The sequence below is a fragment of the Girardinichthys multiradiatus genome, chromosome X (genome assembly GCF_021462225.1).
Source record: "Girardinichthys multiradiatus isolate DD_20200921_A chromosome X, DD_fGirMul_XY1, whole genome shotgun sequence".
In the NCBI taxonomy this organism is placed as follows: Eukaryota; Metazoa; Chordata; class Actinopteri; order Cyprinodontiformes; family Goodeidae; genus Girardinichthys; species Girardinichthys multiradiatus.
The window spans coordinates 35,758,817-35,783,350 of record NC_061817.1 but is presented as its reverse complement, the minus strand read 5'-3'; the positions used below and the strand labels follow the sequence as shown (position 1 = coordinate 35,783,350).

General features: G+C 41.2%; 1 protein-coding gene across 2 annotated transcripts in view; it reads right to left on the bottom strand.

The window, feature by feature from the left end:
- Positions 1-2,559: 2,559 nt before the first annotated feature.
- LOC124863046 (ras-associating and dilute domain-containing protein-like) overlaps positions 2,560-24,534 on the bottom strand; it is a 39,622-nt gene continuing 17,647 nt past the window's right edge. Inside the window, exons 7-16 of one of the 2 annotated variants that reach the window (XM_047357297.1) lie at positions 21,650-21,819; positions 21,450-21,562; positions 17,962-18,181; positions 17,070-17,242; positions 14,389-14,533; positions 13,377-13,555; positions 12,943-13,288; positions 6,473-6,594; positions 5,114-5,253; positions 2,560-4,967 (exon numbers count right to left, since the gene is read on the bottom strand). In XM_047357297.1, the coding sequence (XP_047213253.1) occupies positions 4,871-4,967; positions 5,114-5,253; positions 6,473-6,594; positions 12,943-13,288; positions 13,377-13,555; positions 14,389-14,533; positions 17,070-17,242; positions 17,962-18,181; positions 21,450-21,562; positions 21,650-21,819 (1,705 nt within the window). In that variant the 3' untranslated portion in view covers positions 2,560-4,870. Of the gene's footprint in view, positions 4,968-5,113; positions 5,254-6,472; positions 6,595-12,942; positions 13,289-13,376; positions 13,559-14,388; positions 14,534-17,069; positions 17,243-17,961; positions 18,182-21,449; positions 21,563-21,649; positions 21,820-24,534 lie in introns of both variants that reach the window. The other variant, XM_047357296.1, reaches the window with a different exon arrangement.

Here is a 24,534-nt window from a genome sequence, read left to right as displayed (position 1 = left end):
GCCCCAAAGAAGCGTACCACCCAGACTGTTGCATGCCCAGAGTGAAGCATGGGGGTGGATCAGTGATGGTTTGGGCTGCCATATCATGGCATTCCCTTGGCCCAATACTTGTGCTAGATGGGCGCGTCACTGCCAAGGCTACCGAATGCATTTCATTGTCCAACCTCTGTAGTTTTATAATACCACAGAACTGAAAATGGGTGTACTTTATTTTAACCAGCAGTGTATTTTACAAATAATAGCCGTAAGGACTAAGCTAATATTGCTTTTGTTCTATATTGTCAGCATAAGAAGGCGAGGAGACAATTTATATTTATAGAGTGAGCTTCAGTGTGACCACAGGCATCCAGTAGACATCAATGCAGGAGAACAGGCCAGACTGCTTAAAACAAAAAAGACCTGTTTCTATAAACACTGACAGAAGAGCAGAAGCAAAATCTTATTAGCTGTGACATCAAACAAATATTATTTGTGTTATTTGATTTAACAAAAATGAAAGAAAATGAAGGTGAATTTACTTATGTTGTTTGTTTTTCCATACTTCTCCAATCCAGGAAAATACTTCAGTAACATTCCAGACATTTACAGCCTGTTTAATTAAAGGGAGAAACAGAAATTGTTCAGATTTTATGCGAAACAAGAAGCCCTTGGAGCCTTCTCTGCTGGGACAAACTGGGAACTTCATGGCACGGTCAGTCGGGCCATGTTGACGTTCAGAACAAAACTCCTTGTGTGAGGTTAACCAGGAAGAGTTATTCCTGACCCTCGGCAGTAAATTCATGCTGCGACTCACCCTCATTTAACTTTGCTGCATCCAGAAGGCCAAAATTACAACTCTGGGACACAGACAGACCCAACAGCGTCGCAAACAAAAGATCTGAGGGAGACAGAAAGGTGGAGCTTCTGCTTTTAACTTGGCTGTTACCACTTTCTTTGTTTTATAAAACCTTCACAATACAGTGGTGTGAAAAAGTGTTTGCCCCCTTTCTGATTTATTTTTTTATTTTTTGCATGTTTGTCACACTCAAGTGTTTCAGATCATTAAACAAATTAAAATATTAGTCAAAGACAACCTAAGTAAACACAAAATGCAGTTTTTAAATGAAGGTTTTTATTGTAAAGGGAGAAGAAAAGTCAAACCTACATGGCCCTGCAAGGAATTTCCCCCTAAAGCTAATAACTGGCTGGGCCACAGCAGCAACAACGGCAATCCTGCGTTTGCGATGACTTACATTGAGTCTTTTCCAGCGCTGTATCGTGGAGACATGAACTCTGACCTTAACTGAGACAAGCGAGGCCTGCAGTCCTTTGGATGTTGTTGCAGGGTCATTTGTGACCTCTTGGATGAATCGTTGCTGAGCTCTTGGAGTAATTTTGGTCGGCCGGCCACTCCTGGGAAGGTTCAAAACTGTTCCATGTTTTCTCCATTTGTTGACAATGGCTCACTGTGGTTCGCTGGAGTCCCAAAGCTTTAGAAATGGCTTCAAGACCTTTTCCAGACTGAAAGATCTCAATTACTTTCTTTTTCATTTGTTCCTGAATTTCTTTGGATCTCAGCAATGATGTCTAGATTTTGAGGATCTTTTTGGTCTACTTCACTTTGTCAGGCAGGTCCTATTGAAGTGATTTCTTGATTGAGAACAGGTGTGGCAGTAACCAGGCCTGGGTGTGGTTAGGGAAAGAATCAGAATGGAGGCTTAATCTATCGATCCAGTTCAGTTTATGTTCATTTACGCAATGCCATCTTTCTCTATGTTTCTTTGAAACAGTGCAAGCTTCCAGTTTTCCTTCATCTACCTCAGAAATGTGTCTTAGCTCCTCTCAGTAACTTGCTATGAAAGCATTTTCTTCATCGTATCCAAACCGGCAGCCGAGACATCAAACGACCCGGGCCAGAACTGACGGCACCGCCTTGGCCTTGTGAGTGAAGATCTTACTTAATGTGATGAATAATAAAATAAACTATTTACGTTGATTACCAGCTTCAAAGATCCAGCATGGGATGTTTTTAAGGAGCAGGGTTTTAGGAGAAGAAAGTCAAGCATTAAAGGAAAGTCCTCAGAAGGTCAGACTGCACCAGAAACTGCTGCTACCAGAAGGTTTGGAGACTTTGTCTAATAGTGCTGTGCTTATTTTAGACAGCTAGTCTCAGGAACACCTTAATATTCAAACACAATATTACATCACAAGCACAAAGACATTGCGTTGTTGTTAACAATCAGCAACATTTAAAGGTCTTAAAGGAGAATTTAGGCCAGAGAGCAGCATGGGGCTTCCTGTTCAGCACCTTGTGACCTGGTAACACTCAGCGATGTGTTCCGAGTCCGAGCGGGCCAATCTTTATGCTGCCATAAAGGAGTTTTTTACAACGAGGCCCCAAGGGGAGGCCACAGAGGGCGAACTGTGCCATGCTGGAGCCAGTGGAAAGTGCTCGGCTAATGGAAACCACAGAGCAGCTGTAAACGTGCCATGAAGCCGACACGCCCAGCAGCTTCCCTGCTGCTCCACCCAACCATGCTACAGCTGCTGGATCTGCTCACAAACAAACACTGTGCAACGTTTTCAAAGTCAAAATAATATTTATTCCATTCAAGAAAACTGCACAATATAAATATTACAAAAAGGAAGAATTTGTGGGAACTTTAACACTGTTTCTACACAGACTCTTACAAATATTTTCCAACTGATGTTTTTCAGTCATCAGCAACTTCCAGATTCAAAGTTGACTCTGTTAAAACCTGATAAACCAAAAACAGAACAAGATGAGGGGTTAGTGTTCTATACAGGTGCATCTCTATAAATCAAAACATCTTCAAAAAGTTAATTATTTTTAATAATTCAATTTAAGACGTAAAACCCACGTATTATATAGATTCATTAAGTTTCATTTTGATGAATATAGCTTACAGCTAATGTACTCAGTACTTGGTTGGGGCTCCTTTTGCATGAAATACTGCATCCACGCAGCGTGGCATGAAAGAGATCACCCTGTGGTTCTGCTCAGGCGTTCAGGATGCCCAGGTTGCTTTGTTGGTGACCTTCAGTCCGTCAGCATTGTTGGTTCTGGTGTCTCCATAGATTCCCTGTGGAGTTCAGGTCCAGCCAGTCATTATTGGTACTTTTGGAGGTGTGGGCAGGTGCCAGGTGGTGCATAAAGCCCGTCAACAGAGGGAAGCGTGAGATGCTCTAAAATCTCCTGGTAGATGGCTGCACCAACTTTGGACTTAATAAAACACAGTGGACCAGCACCAGCGGATGACATGGCACCCCACATCATCACTGAGGAAACATCACACTGGATCTGAAACAACTTAGATTCTGTTCCTCTTCAGTCCTCCTCCAGACTCTAGGACCTTGATTTTCAAATAAAATGCAAACTTTGCTTTCATCTGAAAAGAAGACTTTGGACCACTGAGCAACAATCCAGTCCTTTGTCTCCTCAGTTCATGTATGCCGGTTCTGGTGTTGTCTCTGGTTCAGGTGTGATTTAACACAAGGAGCGTGACAGCAGCAGTCCAGGTCTTGGATCCATTTCTGTGGTGGGTCTTGAAGCTCTGACTCCAGCTGAAGTCCACAACTTGTCACCCTGTAATGCTGCAGGTATCCCTGTTGTAAATGCAACTTTTTCCGCCACATATTATCCTTCCACTCAACTTTTAATTGGTATCCCTTCAACTGCGAGCCATAATCGGTAACATCAGCAGAAATGATCCCTTGAAATCAATATTATATGAGTTAAATTACTGAAATAACTTTTTGGTGATATTTTAATCTATCAAGGTGCACTTAGAGCCAGTAAATACTGTTGAAGATGAATAAAACCAAACATTTAAAGCTTCCTGTTAATTGTGATGATTACAGTTTTTCTTTGTCTGGTCAGAAATGCTAAATATTTGGGTTTGGATTTTTTTTCTTCACCTTGTTCTTCAAGTTGATTACAATTGTTTAACAAAACTATGAAAACTGAATAACCTAATTAATGAACCTGTAGTAAAAAATGGCTGCACTATAACTAAGACTTTAGGGATCAAATGTCATGAACCCAATAAAAAATGTCTCTCTGGTTCTGGTGTCATTTAAGCCGTTGCTTTGAGCTCCTTTCAGGAGCGATGAACAGGAACAGCCTTCGGGTTGGTTTGGTGTTAAAAATGAACACAGTTCAGCTTTGGGTTTTACTTTTTTCAGTTTTACAGAAGAACACTGCCGTTGAAATAATGCAGCTTTTATAAAACATGAAAGCAGCAGAAAAAGAGGATTTTCTGCTAAATTTGAACATTTTACATTCAGAAACCAGTAATGCTCTGAAGCGCTTCATGAAAATAACCAAAGGTAATTCGTTTTGTACATTTTTGACAACAATCACACATTCAGAGCAGAGATGTGTTTTTTAAACTAAATTATTTAGCTGCTTGTTGTTTTGGTAAAATGTACTTTCACTCTTTTTAAAGCAAACACTTGAATTTGAAGATTTTCAGTTAAAGCCAGGCATGACTGATTCTGACCCGCTTGGTGATCCTCCTCAGATCCAAGCTGGACTAGTCTGAATCACTACAGACGCATGTTTTCCTCTCACTAAAGTTTGTTTATAGGCCAGACAGAAGCAGAAACAAGCTTTCTAAAAACGTTGCCCACAGTCTGTGTTTTGTGTGAGATCCCAGTGGTTTTGGTTGATTGTCTCAGCGTTTCTTTACACACAATAAACAACTCTACTCCACAGCAAGTTGGAGATGAAGAGCAGGAAGTTCGTTTCCTTTGGCCTGGGAGATCCATCCTGGGAGAAATACTGACAGTAGATGCTGCAGGAGAACCTGGTGCTCTCTAAATTTTTTAACTGCACTTTTGTCATCCAGCAGGACTTTGCTTTCAGCGTTTAGTTTGTAGCTGAAGTCTTGCTGCTTGATTTCGTGTCCATCTTTGCAACCAGCAGCCTTAGAGTGTCTCCTGAAGAGCGAATCAGCTCTCTGCCGCTGAAAAGAGCAGACGCAACAACAAGCTTTGAGACAATGGGAGGAGTTCTACAGCCCAATAAACAAAATATGTTGAAATGTTAGCATTAAATAAGGTGACTCCAGCTCAGTTATGTGTATGAGTCTCTGTAGAGCTGTAAACTTACACGTTATAATCCATTCCAACAAGGCTGACACCGTTTACAGCCAGGATCCGATCCCCTGTTCTCAGTTTCTGACACCGAGCAGCTGGAGAGTCGGGAACAACTGACTTCACGTAGATGCCACTTATTCTCAGCGGCGTTTTCTGCAGCAAAAAGAGGAGATGACAAAACAAAATGAAAAGTATTTTACATGCTTATTCAACACTGTGTTGAACCACCTTTTATTATATCACATTGTGGTTTTATGATTGTTTCTAAATGATTTGAAGTTGCTATGCAGCCTCAGACCTGAACCTTCAGCTGACAGAGTGAAACACTGACCTCATCCTTTAAACAGAGAGCTTAGAAAATATCCTGTTTTGAGCTGGATCCTTACAAGCAGCATGTCTTAAAGAAACCGTTTTTTCATTTCTGTAGATAAATCCAGAGATGCACCAAGAAACCAGCTGCTAATCGGACAATTTTTAGCTTGATCGTCTGTACGCAGCGATCGGCCAGATGGAATCTCAGACATTCAAAATATTTTTCTGATCCATAAATGCACCATACCAAAAGCCACTAGGCTTAACACACAGCAACACTCTTTAGTGTGGAAGTTGTTACTGAGTAAAAAAGGTTCAAAGTTAGCTAGTTTCAGTATAAGTGAGGCGCTTAAAATGGCGATGTGTTTTTCCCTCGACATTTCTCTCGTCTCCACTTCACTAAAACATACCTTAAAGACATGCTGCGCATAAAGAGAAACAGATTTTCTAGTCAACTAATCTCATCAAAACTTTGATGTTGACAGAAATATCTTTTATGCCTGTAAAACTGTCATCTAAATAAATGACTGAACGGCGGTAAAAAAGATCCTAGAGATTCAGTTTAATGTTGGTTATTTACTGAGTTGTCTGTTTGAGACAACACTTGTTCAGACCAGGAGCTCATTATGGGTGAAAGACTCGTCATTAAAGTAAAAATGTGCTGAAAGCACATAAATATTTCACCTCTGCTTCAATTAATTAAAAGTGAAAGGTTAAAAGGTTCTCCACACAAAGACGTCTGTTGATGTCTGCCGGTGGTTTAATAGTTGTGAGGTTGAGTCAGATTTACTAAGCCTGAGTTTCTTTGTTTGGACTAAACCTGGACAGGACACGTGGGCTAAACAAAGTCCAATTTTAAGCATTTGTTTCTGGAATAAAAGGGACAATGACCAGCTGACCTGGAAAAGCCATAAAATGAACTCATGTTAGGAGTAACAGGTTCAGTGGCTTGATAAAACATTTTTCTGAAGATCATTGGGTACTTGGCTAAAAATAACCAAAAAAAGCTGTGAATACTAATCCAGTGTTGAGAAGTAGAAAGACGTGATTGTTATCTCACCGTTCCATCTACAAGGGCCAGTCCAAGACCGTGGGGCCCTCTGCGGATCTCCACTGTGAACACATCCTCTCTGTCTTCTTCTGCTTCCACATTTCCTGTCTCAGTCTCAGAGTTCCCACCGGCTGGACAAACACACAGAAGACAAACCAGTTCAGAGACATGCAGGAATGCAATATCTAGACGTCCACTTCTACACTGGTCCAACTGGACCAATAATGGCTTTACAACACATTCCTCTGCATCGACTTACTTCAACACCAAGGTGGTACACATTGAATGGTCTAATTCTGAAGACTGGGTCAGAACTTATGTAGTTCTGTGGTTGGTCTGGCGTGTAAATATGAAGAACTTTGAACTTTGTTTTTAAACTGTACAGCACCATACAAAAATATTCTCACTTCTTGAACCTTTTACTTCTACTTTTACTTTTACTAGTTCTAAACGCAAACTTTAATGCACTCTATGTGAGAGATCAACAAAAATAATGCATAATTGTAAAGTGAAAGGAAAAGTGTCGTCTGCATTTGTATTCAGCCCCCTGAATGCTTTACAAAACATCTTTAACAGCAGGAAGTGTTTTGGGTTATGTACCAACCAGCTTTGTATCAAGAGACAAAGTTTTCCCTTTTCTTCTTTGCAAAATAGCTCCGTCTCAGTCAGACTGGCTGCACAAAGTCTGTGGACATTAAATTTAAAAGTCTTGCCACAGATTCCCCGTCAGATTTAGGTCCAGATTTGAGTGGGCCATTCTAACGCATGAATATCCTTTGATCTAAACCATTCTTTTCTATCTCTGACTGAACTGTATGTTTAGAGGCTTTATCCTGCTGCAAGGTGAACATCTGGCCCTGTCTCAAGTCACTTACAGCCTCTAACAGCTCCATCCATTTTCTTACCAACTCTGACCAGCTTTCCTAACTGCAGAAGAAAAACATCCCCACAGCACGATGCTGCCACCGCCCTACAAACGGTGTGTTCTATGTGAAGTGCAGAGTTACCTTTCCACCACACGTTTTGCATGAAGACCATAGACCGAACACTGCTTCATCAGATGATCAAAGCTTGGGATATTGATTCATCATCTAACCCAGCTTTAAACTCCTCCACAGCTGTCTCCCTGACCTGTGTGCTTTGTTCCTTCGTCTTCATGACGCAGTTTGTTCTCTAACTATCATCAAAGGCCTTCAAAGAACAGCTACATTTAAAGTATGGACCTGAAACCACACGGGGAGGACTCTCAGAGAACATAAGTGAACAAATTTCCCAAATTATTAACCTAAAGTAACACAATTGTAAAAACCTAACCCACAGATGATAAGAACAGGACCGATAAGCTCATACAGAAGATAAATGGTGTTCACACACTTCTGCCATCTGGGTTTGTTAGTCTTAAATAAATAAATCATGGTCCATCACAATTTTTAGATCATGAAAGTTATTCAAATCTCTTGTCCCATCCTCCACCAAAAAAAGCTGTTCCAAACTATGCTGCTCCACCCTTCCTCTCCTCATCATCCTCCCCCGTGGCTCCCTCTGCCTTTCCCCAACATGTAGCCCGTCTGCCCCCCACGCAGGACCTGTCCTGGACAATGCCGCTGCCGATTAAGATTCCACGCACCAACCCAGCTGTAAAGTCCCATGACAGATCGGCCGCTGCTCTTTTCTCTCCTGACATCACCACCTCTCTGTAGCTCCTCCCGACAGATTAAAAGGATTACTAAACTTTGAAAATACCCCTGGGCAGAAACACAGAGGTAGATGGAGGTTCAGGCCTGGGTGAATGTAACGTGATGTTGACGATAGAAATCATTTTTTTTTAAAAGTATTATTATTATCATTATTATTAATATTAACATTAGGGATGCACGACATACCGATATTATTGGTCAGTGTTGAGACATTTTTTTAAGATATCGGTATCGGTCCCGTAAGTAAAACTGGGCCGATGTTGACAACTGATGTTTATTTCCATCTTGTTGCTGTTTATGTTCTGGCCATTAGTAACACAGCTAAACAAAACGTTAGCTTCGCTGATCCATATTCAATTAACTAAAATATTTATTAAGCTAACGCTAAACTGCTCTACAGCTAAAGAAATTAGTGCTAACCGCTAACCCCTAAGATGACTCAGTCACCTTCCATAACTTGAAGTAAAAACTGCCTTCAGCTACAGTAGCTGCTGCTGCGTCGCACAATGACGTCAGGTCAGGTGTAACAACACACCTGACGGACTCTTCAGGACACGCCCACAACAGAAAGAGACAAACTTGTGAATTTTGTTGTAGTTGGTGACACCTATTTTAACGGAGGCTAAACAGTCCGCTAACGGTTACCAAAGTTAGCAAATCCGCTAAATGAAAAAACGGTTCCGTTGTTAGCGGGTTAGCGGAACCGCTCCCACCGCTGGCCATGTGGTATTTGCTTGGTGATGCAGCGCTGGATTGTGGGGTGTTTAACAGAAGCAGAGAGGCAATGTCAGCAGAGTGGTTGTTTGTTCACGGTGTTGAAAAGATAGGGAAATATTTATAATATATTCAATAACAGTAAATATCAGTTATCGGCCATAACAGCAATATTAATATCAGATATCAATATCAGCCCTAAATGTTTCATATTGGTGAATCCATAGTTATTTTATGAACTTTTTATAAATTTTTATTATTAACTTTCTCCAATTATTGCAGAACCCGTGAGCAATGGGAAATTTAAAACATTAGTTATTCTTAGTTATTAGTTATTAATAACATTAGTTATTTCCTTTATTCTTTTAATGGCCAACAGAATTTCTTTGCAAAGATGTCACATAATAAACAGCTGCAGGTGTTTTCCAATGAGAACTACAACATTTTTAATTCTTAGCTCATTAACATGTAAAGTTATTTGACCGCAGTATGTTACCATTTTAAGGCAATTACTGGGATTACCTGCCATTAAGGACGGACACTCAGCACACACAGTGATGGTGCCAGATGGCTCGGTTTCAGTGTAATTCCTTAATGCATTTTGGCAAACTGCTTTCAATAAAGGCACTGAGAGAAAACACAGAGCACCAAGAACCAATGAGAGTAAAGACACCTGATTAAGGTCAAAATCCTCCAGCTTAAATTTGTATAAGGGCACACAACCAGGCAGCGAGGGGAGGAGGGCTGTGATGGAGCGTATGAGCACAGGGTGAATCTAAATCACATGAGACTAAAAGGATCTTTGGTCTGGATCAAATCTGAGTTCCTTTTCTCCAGAATCTACAAAAAATACTGAAGACTAAAAGTAGTTTAACTTTTAGTCTTCCAGTTGTTATCACGGATAATACTGCATGATTTCTGTGTTTAAAAAGATGGTGTCTTTACTGCATCCAAATACATTTTTGTGTTTTGAGTGTTTGCGTCCGTTGTCAAAAACATAAAACATATTTGACTCATTTACTTCTAAAAATGTTTCCGTGTAAAAATAAATGTACTTGTAAAGAGACTAAGGAAGTAAAAATGGAGGACAAGAAGACAAAGTCTAAAATAAGTTAAACGGGAGTTTAATTATGCCAACCAGCATCACATCACCAGGCAACTAACTGTTTGAAATAACAGCTGGCTCTTCTTACACTGATCAGGCATTAAATTATGACCGGTGCAGGGAATAACTGATTATCTCTTCCTGGTGACACCTGTCAGTGGGTGGGATGCTGTACAGAAGGCAGCAGCATTTGAGTGAGGTTGACAGAGGCCAAACTGTGAAGACTGGACGAAGGGGTCAGAGCATCTCGAAAGGTGCAGACCAACTACACCCTGTCATAGATATAATATTCCCTGATGTTCTGGCCTCTTTCAGCAAAATAATGCTTGAATAATGGTTTGAGGAGCTTTCCCAGATCTCAATTCAATCAAGCAAATAAGCCTGATCCATGGAGGCCCCCCCCCCTCACAACTTCTCTGACTTACAGGATCCGCTGCTAACATGTTGGTCCCACAGAACACCTTCAAGGGTCTGGTCGAGTCCACCTCACAACAGGTCTGGGCTGTTTTGGCTGCAAATGGGGACCAACATACCATTAAACGGATTGTCATAAAGTTATGCCAGACCAGTGTATAATTTAGTTTGTGCCTGTTGAACCTGCTGGAAACTGTTAGTCCAGAGAGGTTCTCACCTTCTGAAATGCTGCATGTTCCTCTCCTTATGTGGAAAAGGTTTTCCAGCTTTGTTAAACTTTTAAAACACTCCCACTGAGAAAGGAGCGGTTTCCACTGGCAGGTCCAAGAGCTGCAGTATTTTGGTTCAAATTTCTGACACATGGAAAATTTAGGTTTCATTTATAAACCTTTCTTCTGACTCCCTATGACTCCTCCAAATGACCTCATGATGGAGGCGTTCATAAACAATGGGGGTGGGAGAGGAAACAGTCTTTCCTTTAACACAGCAAACCCACCCTGTGTAACCCTTCCACTTAAAATTCCTGAGCTGAATGAGTAAAAGATGAAGTGAAGACGGCGAAAGGCGCTACGCCTTTTTCATGTGTGGGGAACTTTATGTGGACCTGGAACTGCTGTTACAGCTGCTCCTGAAAGGCGAGTCACTGCATACGTTTTTTTGAGTGCCAGTGTGTAACAGGAGGTAAACGAGGTTCTGGGAGGAGTGACTGCAGCTGATCTCCTTCCAGACGTTAGTAACAGGGCACGTGGTTTGCTCTGAAGAGGCAGAGCTGTGTGTCATCTGAATGAAAACCTGCTGTGGTAAAGTAAAGCCATGAATGGGCCTTTGAGATGCAGTCGAGCTGTCATCATGTGTGGCGCCGGGCTGGTTTACTCTTTGTTTCATGGTTTCTGTGAGCACTTTTACTCCTCATTATCATCTGCTGTCATCAGGTTATACTTAATGTCTTTCAGCTGTTATTACTGTTTTAAAAGACCACTTTAAAGAATGTGTGACATCAAGAATATTTGTATAATCTGGGCTGGAAACCTTAAATTGGTTCTTTTCAGTAATAAGGAGGTCATTATTCATTTATTTAATTGTAGGCAACAATCAGTCGTTTTAAATGACTTTAAACCAACTAGTCTCTCTGGTTTTTAAAGTAAAAATGTCTCATGACTTATTATTAAATTGATCAATTTTATCTGAAGGATGAATGACACCTTTCTGTCAGGTCAGTGATTCATAAATAATCTTTCATAGAGAAGAAATTGCATCTAATACCTGTTGGCATCTTCTTGCTATTGATGAATTAAACTACAGAAATAAAAAAAGACAGAAGGTATCATTTACAAGAGAAATAATTGGACTTGAACAGATGTGAGCTTGTTTTCTATAAATTAAGAAGAATAAAGACCCTAAAAGCTTCAAGATTCCTGTTTGATTCACAGGTTTCTCGAGGGTCTAATTAGAAGTTTTACAAGCTATATTTAAGTATTTTGAGAAGAAAAATTGAAGATTCTAACGTTACAAACTAGCAGAGAAAACACTAACAGGAATCTTTTCTGCTTCTAAATTCAGACAAGACAGAAGTTGTCATCTTTGAAAAAGAAACTGCTTAGTCAATCACTTAACCTGGATGGCATTAAATTGACCTCCGGTAATAAAGTAAAAAACCTTGGTGTTATTTTTGACCAGGACATGTCTTTTAAATCCAATATTAAACAAGTTTCTAGGATTTCCTTCTTTCACCTCCGGAACATTGCCAATATTAGAAATATTCTATCCTGGAGTGACGCTGAAAAACTAGTCCATGCATTTGTTACTTCAAGGCTGGACTATTGTAATTCTTTACTATCAGGATGTCCACAAAATGCAGTTAAAAACCTTCAGCTGATTCAAAATGCTGCAGCAAGAGTTCTGATAAAAATTAAAAAGAGAGATCATATTTCTCCTATTTTAGCTTCCCTTCATTGGCTCCCTGTTAAATCCAGAATAGAATTAAAAATTCTCCTCCTCACATATAAAGCTTTTAATGATCTAGCTCCATCATACATCAGAGATCTGATTGGTCCATATGTTCCTAACAGAGCACTTTGTTCTCAGACTGCAGGTTTTTAACTGAAACTAAAACTTAATTACAGAATTTGTTAATAGAAAGACATAAAGTTGTTGAAGACCTGCAGCTGCAGGTGGCTTTAAACAAACAGAACAATACAACAGCAGCTTGGAATGTCAGGAAATGAGGGGCAGGAGTGAAGTTTGGAGAAAAATGTTGTATTTTGTCTAGACTAAAGGTTCGTGTTGCCTACATAATAAAATCTAGTAGGCCCTTGAACTGGGCAGGTGAACAGTGTGTCTTTGGAGATGAAAAGGTCAAAGGTCAGGTGTTGGCTCACACAATATAAATGAATTACAGTTTAGCTCAAACGCAACAGAGGCTAATTAATATCAGATAATGTTTTACATGAGTGAAAGGTAAACAACCTAAAGAAATCTTCAGTTTGCACTCATTAAGACAAAAGCAGTGGCCTGACCCATCTTGTTGCTGACCTTCTGCCTTCAGTTACCTTTCTTTAGCTGGCGGATGCCCTCCCGCAGATCAGCCTCCAACTCAGCCAGCTCCATACCCTGCGGAGTGTTGGGTGGAGTGAGGAGGCATGAAGGGTCCAGAGCCAGGCTTTTGTGGTAGCTTGTGTGGGCCGCTCCAGGGAGGGTGTTCTGCAGCTGCAGGCTCTTCAGCTTTTGGGCCAGAACTGCTTCACAGCTGGTCAGATCACCATGAGATCCTTGGGCCTGACCGGGTTCTGCAGGGGAGGAAAGGTCAGAATCTGCTTCCGGACTGGGGCAAGGAGAAGCCACCTGGTGGGCTGGTGAGGTCACTGAAGGACTGTCAAGGCTTGTACCCTTAGAAACCTGAGTTTGGGCGACATGAAGTTTATCAGAGACAGATGTTGAACCATCACATTTCCTGACGCACTCAGGGTCACAGGGACCTTGTTACCTGTTCTTCGGCATACGTTTCGGTCTGGGATTTAATGTGAGGAAGCCTGCCAATAAAGTCCTGCAGATAAGAGAGCTGTTCAAAAAGAGCCGGCTCCACGATTGGTTTACCGAGCTCCAGGTGAAACGTGCTGCTGGGCAGGATGAGTGGCGGGTGGTTGTCAAAGCTCTCCAGGATGTCTGCTATAAAGAAGAAGAAGACGAAGAAGAAGAAACTGTTATTACCCATAACTAACAGCCTAAGCTTTATTGAAGGCATGCTAATGAAATTCAACCCTGCATGTTAAAATGAAGCTAGAGCTTTTGGTTTTAAATGCTGATTATGAGCAGCCAAGCTGCTCTTGTTTGATCCAGCAGGAAGAAATATATCTGAGTCCTGAGCGCTGAAGCTGACTGGAGGAGACAGGCTGAAAAGAAAGGACTACTTTAAAAGCCTAATCACAATACATCTGCAGTAAATCATGTTCCTTCTGTGTTTTAGTTTTGCTCAACAACAAAGTGGCATCCAGAGCTTCTACATTTTAAGATGCTGTTTGTCTGGCTCTATCTGAGAAAGCCTCATGTGCTGTTCATAAACAACAGAGAATGTGCTGTTTTTAATCAAAAACAGCATGGATGAAACCAGACTTTACTCTTTCAGCTGATGCTGTGCCAGCTCCAAGCTGTGTTTAGACAGACTCGGTTCCCTTGTGTTTTATTACATGATTTTATTTAATTTCTAACAGTCTTCGTTTATCATGAAGAGTTATGCATGCCAAATATCAAGTTTGAACATGCAAGCTACATAATACGTTGATCTGCTTCCTGCTGAAGTGCGGTCACTCCAGTTTACAGTGAACAATAACATCCTGCGAACAACCGGGTCCAAAACTGGTTCTGTCTATGAGACAAACTGGTGCAAGTTGCTTGTATCTAAAGTTTAGTGATTTATATGGTATTATGATAATTAAAGATAATGACAATGATGATGATAATTAATCCTCATACAGATGGTCTCTATCCCTGGAACTCACCAGTCCTGACTGCATGCTCGCCATCTTCTGCTGATGGACTCCATCCACTCGGACAGGGCCTACCAGCGCTGTACTCCCTCAGCATGTGGTGAAGCTGGGCTGGTTTCAGAGCAGCAAACTCAGTCCTGAGGGAAGCCCAGGAAGCCTGGATGAACACAGAAACGTCCGCAAACATGAAAAACGTTCTCTGAACCTAAAGTCCTGTTGTTGGTGTAGGAATGAACGGGTACTTTCCCATTCTGGAGGTTTCAATACAAGCAAACAGTCATTACGACTCCCTCATTAACATGTAAAGTAAAACAATTAGAGAATGAATAAACAGGTTTTAACTCCATTGTCCCACAACCAGATGTGGTAAAAAGCCTTGTGGGAAAATATTTCTCAGACTTGAGAAATACAGGAGAAGTTAGAAAGACGGTTGGATCTCCAGCAGCTCTTCTTCTGTTTCTGCTCTGTAAAAATCGGGCGCTGGATTTCATTTAGGAACATCCTCTTTGTTTAGTACACTGTGAGAAGTGTACTGTTGTTGTGCAAGTGTTTGCCGTTGTATGAATATTCCCATTCCAGCCGTTCAACCACGTGTCAGAAGGTCCAGATCTGATCTCTTTGTGACTAAGGGAAGCAGCTAACAGATGAGGAAACACATGATTCATTGGAGAGTGTGATTACAGCAAAACACACATAATAAACATGATATGGTTCCTTCTGATTATTTCCAATTGAATCTGAGGAAGTAAGACTTTAGCCAGACGTTCTAAGCAACAACAGAACCGAAAACAGAGAGCTCTTCTGACTCCACATTAAGTCCAACTGGAGGTGATGTTTTAGATCGGCTTGTGAACAACAGAAACCTAAAAATGTCTCTGGATGTTAGCTGCTAAACAAGTTATTGTTTAGCAGCTAACATCTTCTATTCTTCTAAAATATCTGTCCATAAAACAAGCAGTGCCACATTTGTCTGGTGTAGTTTACCACAATACCAGCCAGCAGGCCACTTCAGACCCGTAGATGGAAAAATAAAAAGCCGTCGAGGGCGTGGTCCGTTCTGTAGCAACCACAGAAAGTGATCTCATTCCAGAGCCACGATATATAGAAAATTAGCAGCTTCTGCAAGCAGGCTGCACCATGAAGAGACGGGTCCCCGGCAGCTGTAGTGGTGCTGAGCTTCAGCTGGCTGTTTCAGCTGTGAGTCATGCTGTGAAATCAGGTGTCAAACTCTGTAAAACTAAGATCTCATACTTAAAACAATTCAGAGAAACATCTGATGCACTGAGGGGTCAAATTAGTTACTTTGAGCTCCAGTAAAAATGTGTTGGTGTTTTAGAAAGGAACACTTGTAATAGTTTGTTTATGGGTTTTAAATCAAGGTAAGAAGGGTGGTGACATGTTGGTAGGAAATGGGGGTATGAACTGGTGACAGGTCAAACTGGCATCTGAAAATAAACACTTTAAACCAGAGGAATTAAAACTAAATACTGCTAACCAGCCTGTGTCTACACATAAGCCATAGCTTTATCTGAACCTCATCAAACTGCTATTTTATCCTTAACTAAAGTCCCTCTGACTTACACTAATCTCTCTGTGCGTTGTTTCCCACATCAACAAGCTAAACACATTATCCTAAACCTTCATGTCTTCACACACATGCTCTGATCTAAATACCTTATTAAAAATGAGATGGCACATTAATTTAGCTGTTATAGAAAGTAGGAAAGACCAGCCATGGCAGCCTGACAGCAAAAAAACACCCAGCATGTTTAATTTCTGGAGAAATATAACCTGTGGCTCAGTGGAAAGGTTTTTCACAACTGCTGTGAGCTGTTATAGAAAAGTCCTAATTCACAGTCATTTTGTTTGTTTGTTTTCTACTCTGACTCAGTTTTTAACAACAGGCCAAGTGTGAACGCGAGTGTGTGCTTCTTCAATTCAATTCAAAAATACTTTATTAATCCCAAAAGGAAATTAAATGTTGTTGTAGCTCATTATGAAGGTTTCTTCAAAGCGCCGTTGTAGATGCTGATGGCTTCCTGTCATATGAAGAGTAAACAAGATCTAAACAGGTAACTAAGAGAACAATGTGCTTAAAGAGGATTAGGAGCTCAGTTGGCAAGCTTCTGCAACGAAGCTGAAACTGAAACATAAACAGTTTATTCTTTTATGTGCCGTGTTTTCTGGATGTTTTGGTGTTTAATTCCTGACATACAATGAAATGCAGGATATGAAACACTTTAGGAAGGCTTTCCTGTAATGACCTAATAAAATCCTTCTTCCAAACTAAAGCCAACAGGATCTGGTTATAGGTTAAACATTATTCCTGCTCCAGGATTTATTCTTCACCTTCAGGAACACCATGACGTCATGAGTTGAACATTTTAGTGTATTTACTGACTTGGTTCCTGCAAGATGTTTCCTTGTTTTCTGTGGTAGTAGAACAATAAAGCACTAACTTGGGTCCACATTCAGAACTTGTTTCAGTATTTAAGCCATTTTTCATGCTTTGAAATAATAAAAACACAAAATAAATATTTAGCATTGCTGCGTTTGAAGGTGAAGAAACTTGATCAGTCATACTGACACGTTAAAGAGAATAAAAACACTAAGATTGACATCAGCAGGACATTGCTCTCAGGGCTACGCCTGCAGTTAGACAAACAGGAAAAGAGAAGCGGATGTCTGCTGACCTGCAGAAGGGTTTCTTTGGGTGTGGCCAGCAGATTGACAGCAGCAGAGAGCTTCTGGAAGAATTCACTGGCAAGATCACCCAGGCCGATGTTCTGGACCCAGTCCATCAGCAGGTCCAGGTTGGCCCGGATCTGCACACCGCGGGACCACTGGTAGAATCCAGCCACAGATCCTGTACAACCAAAATCTTAAATCACACTAAAGCATCTTACTTCTTTTTCAAGACATTTTATGTTCTAAAGAAAAGAAAGAAATCTGAATTCTAACATTAAAATGTCATGTTTAGGTGGTGCAACATCACCCAGCTAGGGGCGGTATCTTTTAGGAAAATAGTTGTCAAACTCTTGTATTTGACTGTATATTTAGTCTCATAATGAACATTTCAAGATGCAATCCCTGAGAAGCAATCTGTTCCACACAAACAGCCACTTTACATTTGACTTTAGTAAATTACTACTTAAGGGTAGGACGGTACCACATTCGGAAATGGGATTCTGATATTATTGCTTCCACAATCTCTGTGACCTTTAGCATCTTGGGCAGATCATCTGTGCCTGCTGTGATCATCCACTGCAGTGACACTTCATCCCACAGACTGAAAATCTTATTGGTATGCAAAGTGTGTACTCATGAAAACTGGAAATAACAACCAGCAAATATTGCATTCCATAAAGTTTAATATTATTCATGCACACCCTGAAATTGGGATGACAGATTGTGCAGTCCTTCCTGAGAAGTCCACGTATTGAAGAGTGAAGGATACAAAAATGTACATAATGTATCAGTGGTGCCAGAAAGAAAGAAATCACACAACCATAATCCTCATTAAAATAGCTCAGAAAGCTAAGAACTAAAGTTAAGATGATCCTTGATGCTAAGCTGTGACATTACCTCTCTCCATGAGGATGTTGAACAGTGAGGCATTGATGAAGAAGAACAGGTAGGCACAAAGTTGTAGAGAGATGTCTGGATGCACTTGAAAGGCCGTGAGAAGCTTCAGCGCCTCCTTGAGCACCTCCAGGATGTTGTTGAGGCTGTCAGGCACTCGCAGCTGACCGTTTTCTGTGAATGGGTTCCCATCCAGCAGACCAGTCAGGGCGGAATACATACTCTGTGTCGGGAGGTGAGAGAGCATTCAAACATTGCTGGATGGATGTCTAGTTTTTCTGTTATTGCACACTACATCATGGTCTTCATCTCTTATCTCGCATGCTGCTGCTGCTGAGTTCAGAACATAATGGCAGAATAACTCAGACTGTGAGGGATTCACAGATAACACAGAACATGTGGTACATTTTCCCAACACAAAAACAAAAGGAAGTTTGGTTTTCTACAGGTTTGCTGAGGTTAGACTCAATCCAGCAGCAACAAACTATAAAGAAGTTGTTGACTTTGACTGATATACGATAAGTTTAGCGATAGGTTGAAACCATGGGAACTGGTATTACTGTTATTTTGGTGACATTTAACACTCACCAGAAATCCTGTTAGTGTACCAACAACATTACATTGTCCTTAAATGTCACCTTCATGGCACTTGTGGCCATGAATCTGGAACGTAATAAGCCATGAAGAGGAGATAGCAAACACATGGAAGGAGGTGCTCTGGTAAGATGAGATCTACATGCCTACATTTATGACCAACATGCAAAAGCCTATTTACTATATGATGGAAAATGTATGTTACACTTTGACACATGGTGGTGGCAGCATCATCCTGCAGGGAGCTTTTCCTCAGTGGGGAGGGGTTAGCAGGTCAGAGTTGATGGGATGATGGATGCAGCTAAATGATATTCTCAGACCTTCTCTTTCTAACCTTACTGAGCTTGAGTTAGTTTCCAAAGAATGGACATTTTTTTTTGTCTTTAGATGCTCAAAGCTAACAGAGACAAAACCTTGACTGTTGCAGCAAAAGGTGGTTCTACAACGTATTGACTTTCTAAAACACAGAATAGAAAATCCCCACAGTGTTTTTGGTTAGAAGTTGACAAAATGTTCAAGGGGTAAAATAAGTTTGCAGGTATAAAGGGAAGACGTGCAAACAGAGCAGATTCAGCTTGCAATTCTGTTTTACTGAGCCCAAACTGATAATCTGCCGTTATCACAGCTGCTGGTTCTGGCATGTCTCTGCAACTGTTTCACATCTATGACATCGACAACAAACCCTCACACACACACACACACCCACACACCATAAGTGAGATAAAAACTTCAGCCCTGCTGGAACACGCCGTCAGCCCACAGTAACCCTGCGTGTTTGAAGCAACAAGTCAGCTGGGTTTACTGTGAAGCTCAGCAGGTGTTATCATGGAGACCACATGCTGAGAAACAACAGATGGTGGATGATTGTTACAGAGAGGATGGGAAAATGTTTTAAATGTTGGTTCAGGCTTCACTCGGTTTGCCCTGCTTCATTTCAAGTTCAATCATAACTAGTCTGAGGTAGAGGAGAGGTCAAGGAATCCAGTCTGAACATTCAGTCGTCCACAGGAAATCGAAGGGAAGATATTTTTCAGGTCCTCCCTCCCTTTCCTCTTTTGAGTGTTCTCTGATGACAGCTTGTTTTCATCTGCTGGAAACAGTTCGAAGCTGTTATTCATCCCTTTCTTTAATTACAAAAAACATCTTAACTATATACATATATAGATTTATAAAAGAAGTATATGAGACGTAAGCAATATTTTATAATGAAACCTCCTTTAAAGCTGGAGCTGATTACTAATCCATAAACTCAACAGACAAACCCTGCTTCAAGTACATACCCTTCAGTGAAAGCCAGTTTTAAATATATAATTAAGCTTTGGAGCAAAATCATTGCAAATATCCCATAGTTTTAAAACAAGAGAACAGACTGTTCCTGCTTCCTTCCCCACCTTCCTTAAACAGTCACTGTGGAGGGTGGTGGTGTTTCAGGAACCTCCCTCAGATGGTTAAACTAATAAAATAGTTCAGTTTGCTCTCCGGTTTGTGTTTTCTTTAAAAATAAAATTACCTCAGGCTTTAAAGCTCGACGCATCAGTTGACTTGTTTGTACTCGGACTGGCTCGTTTATATTATACACTTATACACTAAGACAGTCAGTCAGTCATTTTCTACCGCTTATTCCATAGTGGGTCGCGGGGGCGCTGGTGCCTATCTCCAGCAGTCTATGGGCGAGAGGCGGGGTACACCCTGGACAGGTCGCCAGTCCATCGCAGGGCAGCACTAAGACATTCAAATAAATCTCAAACATCAAAGTGTGACAACCAATAAGTCAAGCTCGTTATAGCTGGGAATTAAAATTTCTAAGCTGTAAGGTCTGCTGGATTTGACATAAACCAGACAGTCCAAAGAAATGACTAACATGTGAAAGTACTGTAACTTTAGCCTGGGAGTGTCCTGAGGAGCTGTTCTCCTGTGTGATGTGAATACGGACTCTTTGAGCTGAGTCAGTACTTAGTAGAACCAGCTTTCTCTGCTTTTCTAACTGTTGTTCCTTTTGTTTATGTCTCCACCGGTTTAGCACATCTAAAGACCAACATTTTTGCCCATCCTTCTTTAAAAAAACCACGCTCAGTCCTGCTGGATGAAGAGCACAGTTAAACAGAACTTTCTAAGTCAGCTGGTTCACCCAGATATCTCCATCCATCTTCCCATCAACTGACCTGCTGCTGAGGAGAAGCACCCACCCTCCTGTTGGCAGCAATCAAATGTTAATAAAATATTCTCGTGTATCACTTCACTGATTCATGTTTGTGTCGTTTCGGTCGACTCATTTACAAAGAATGATATGAACACTGGCAGAAATGAAGCCTAATTATAAAGTTTAAGGTTTATACAGACATGTTTATAGCACTATTTAAATCATTTTTATACTCAACCACACATTTATTTAAATTAAGAATAAACTAAAAACTTCCAGCTGTCTGAGGCGTCTTCACAGTGCTCTCAATTTCTCTTCAACTATGAATTTCCGTCCTTTGCTGAAATCTGCCAGTAAATCACTTGTTTTCTTTTCTCACAGTTTTCATATGTTTCCTGCTGTAGTTAAATTAGGACCTCGATTTTAACGCGGCAGTTCCCAACAAATCAAGCATTCATGTTTTGTCAGTGAAACATCTGCAACCCTGAGATACCATGCTGTCAGTGTTTATATTGCAGTGATCGGCGAGGACACCCGCTCTCTATCTCGCAGCTCTTTCCTGGCGGTGAGTTTTTGTTTCCATTCTGTAATTGTGTTTGCTGTGGGGAATATGCTCAATGAAAACAGAATGTTGTATTAATGCAGTCAAGTTTCCTGCTTCACATGTGAACGACACTCTGGTTTCCCAAGTCAAAAAGGATGTGAAGCATGTTGATGAAAGGGGTTATGCTGTGTATGTTTGTATGTGGGAATTAACCTTTGTCAGATAGAAGACAGACTGCTGGAAGGTAAACATGATGACCTCCTCCAGGACTGTCATGGCCTCCTCGCAGGCTGTCCGAGTGGATGACATCTCCGACTCCAGTAGATCTAACGAAAACGTGAAAAAATGGTTTTTATAATCTTCATACAGTGCAGGTTAGATTTAGCTTTAAAAACAACAAACATGATCTCCACCTTCATCCAAGCTATCCTGTCTCCAGGGGAGCAGCTGAGGGACCTCATGCTGGATGAAGTGCAGCAGTTCGATGGAGTTGGCCATCCACAGCACCAATGGCTGCAGACCTGGGATCAGTTCCTCCATGCTGAGCGGCCGAAGCTGCTCGGGCTGTCCATCACTGGAGTTCCTGACAGGAAAGCAGTCAGGAATCACAGCTAAAACTCGTCTACATGTGATATATATCAGATTAGTAATTTAACAAGAAACTGAATGTTTTTAAGCTTCATTGAACTAAACCAACGGGCTGCACGGTGGCGTAGTTGGTAGCACTGTTGCCTTGCAGCAAGAAGGTCCTGGGTTCGATTCCCGACCGGGGGTCTTTCTGCATGGAGTTTTCATGTTCTCCCCGTGCATGCGTGGGTTCTCACCGGGTACTCCGGCTTCCTCCCACAGTCCAAAGACATGCCTGTTAGGTTAATTGGTCTCTCTAAATTGCCCTTAGGTGTATGAATGAGTGTGTGCTTGGTTGTTTGTGTGTTGCCCTGCGATGGACTGGCGACCTGTCCAGGGTGTACCCCGCCTCTCGCCCATAGACTGCTGGAGATAGGCACCAGCTCCCCTGTGACCCACTGTGGAATAGGCGGTAGAAAATGACTGACTGAACTAAACCAGTCAGATGTTTCCCTCTGATGTTATTCACCTGCCAGCTGAATGTTTTTCAGATTTACAACCACCGGTCTCGTATTAATACTGTCTGCATGTTTATACTGTATTCAAGCTGCCTGGTTGTCTGTTGTAATAACAGTTCAACCTTCAAGGTTTTCTGAGAATCTTTGGTTGAGAAGTCTTGAATAAATGTAGGGTTTACAATCAGAATTATTACAAATATAACTGTGCAGGGTACATCCCCAACTTCACCAGGCAGATTGGAAAAGCTCTATATAGAAAACAATATAGAAACCTTTGGACAAATATGCACCAAGAAATCCATTTGTGAATTAAATGATTTTTAGCTTGATCGTTTCTGACAACTGACTGGCCTGTCAGAAACCATCAAAAATCCAAATTCTTTTCCAATTAGTGAACCCACCATACATAAATGTACCAAATCGCAGTAACAAGAACACTCATTGATGTGGATTCTGTTACTGAGGTAAGAAGACTTGGTTATTTTCTGTATAAACAAGATGTTTTAAACTAAAGTCAGCAAAAGCTCAAAAGGTGTAAAAATGTTTTTAAAAGAAAACTGTATTTTGCATCTCTGCAGTTTATTCAGGCTGAGACAGAAAGAGAGAAACTCTCAACAGATAACAGGAAGGCTGAGCAGAGTACAGCAAAGTTACTCTGGTTAAACCTCCAACCTGTTTGTTGTGAAATATGTTAGTGCAAGCTTTTGGAAATCCATCCAATCATCCATTTTCTATACCCGCTTCTTCTGTACAGGGTTGCAGGGGAGCTGCTACCCATCTCCAGCGGACTACAGGCGAGAGGCAGAGGACATTCATCTCCTCCAACAATGGAGGAGATGACTCCATCATTGTTTGCTGTATTACAGGCGACAGTGAGAAGGAAGATAGAGACTTGATTGCGGTGTGACAGTAATTAGCTCCAGCTCAACACAGGGAAAACCAAACAGCTGGTGGTGGACTTTAGACGTAGCAAGAGGCCTCACACCTCTGTTGTAATAAGGGGTGAAGGAGTTGAAGTGGTAGAAACCCACATGTACCTAGGGGTGCAACTTATTAATAAATTGGACTAGACAGACAATACTGAGAGCTACAGGAAAGGACAGAGCGGGCTGTTCTTCCTGAGGAGGCTCAGGTCCTTCAATGTGTGCACCTAGCTGCTGTGGATGTTCTACCAGTCTGCAGTAGCCAGTGTTATTCTCTTTGCTGTGGTGTGCTGGGGAGGTGGCATTGGTTCTTGTGGCGCCAATAAACTGGGTAAGCTGGTGAGAAAGTCCAGCTCGGTGGTGAGGATATAACTGTACAGTGTTGCCGCAGTGACTGAGAAGAGGATGAGAGGGAAGTTAAAGGCAATCATGGACAACTCCTCTCATCCTCTCTATGCTGAGCTGAGGCAGCTTCGGAGCTCCTTCAACCATAGACTCATCCAGTCATGAGCCTTAAAGCGCTTTGGTATGGAAGCAAATCGTTACCATATTTCAAATGAAAAAGCATTTTCATTTTAAGAATGTGGCTGCATTGTTTGACCCATAAATGAAATTAGTAATCAATAATCCTATTTGCATTTTAATTTTCTTCTTCAAGACTGCTCATTCTTTCACTTAATTAAAATGAAAAAGAAAAAGATATTTGAGATTTATTTTTCAAAATGTACCCCAGCAAATAGATACCAAAATTCAATTTGAAATGTAAAATTTGAAAATGAAAAAGCATTTCCAGAAATGCTTTTTCATTTTAAGAATGTGGCTGCATTATTTGACCCATAAATGAAATTAGTAATCAATCATCCTATTTGCATTTTCTTCTTCATGACTGCTCATTTTATGCCATAATCAAAAAGAAAACAAAGCAGACATTGCTTTTTCGTTTTTGTGGTCTGCCCGCAAAGTCCTGCCCAGAACTCGAAAACGAAAAAGCATTCCGAGCGGCGGGTGCAGAAGAGTGATGTCAGCAGCCGCTCTTCCTCAGCTCTCTGCTGACCGAGTTACCCATCTTGTTCGGTAGGGGGCGCTGTGCATGTCTGCATTGGCTGTGGCAGTTCCGCCACAGCTTGATGCAGGGTGGCAGGGGACTCCGCGAGGATGCCAGAAGGTGCCAGACCGGCCATAAATGCGGTTGCTGCTGTTTTTGTGGAAGCTAATGCTGATTATTGGAAAACGGGATGTCGTTGTTATAGCCTGTTACCTTTAAATAATGATTTCATTATTGATTATTAT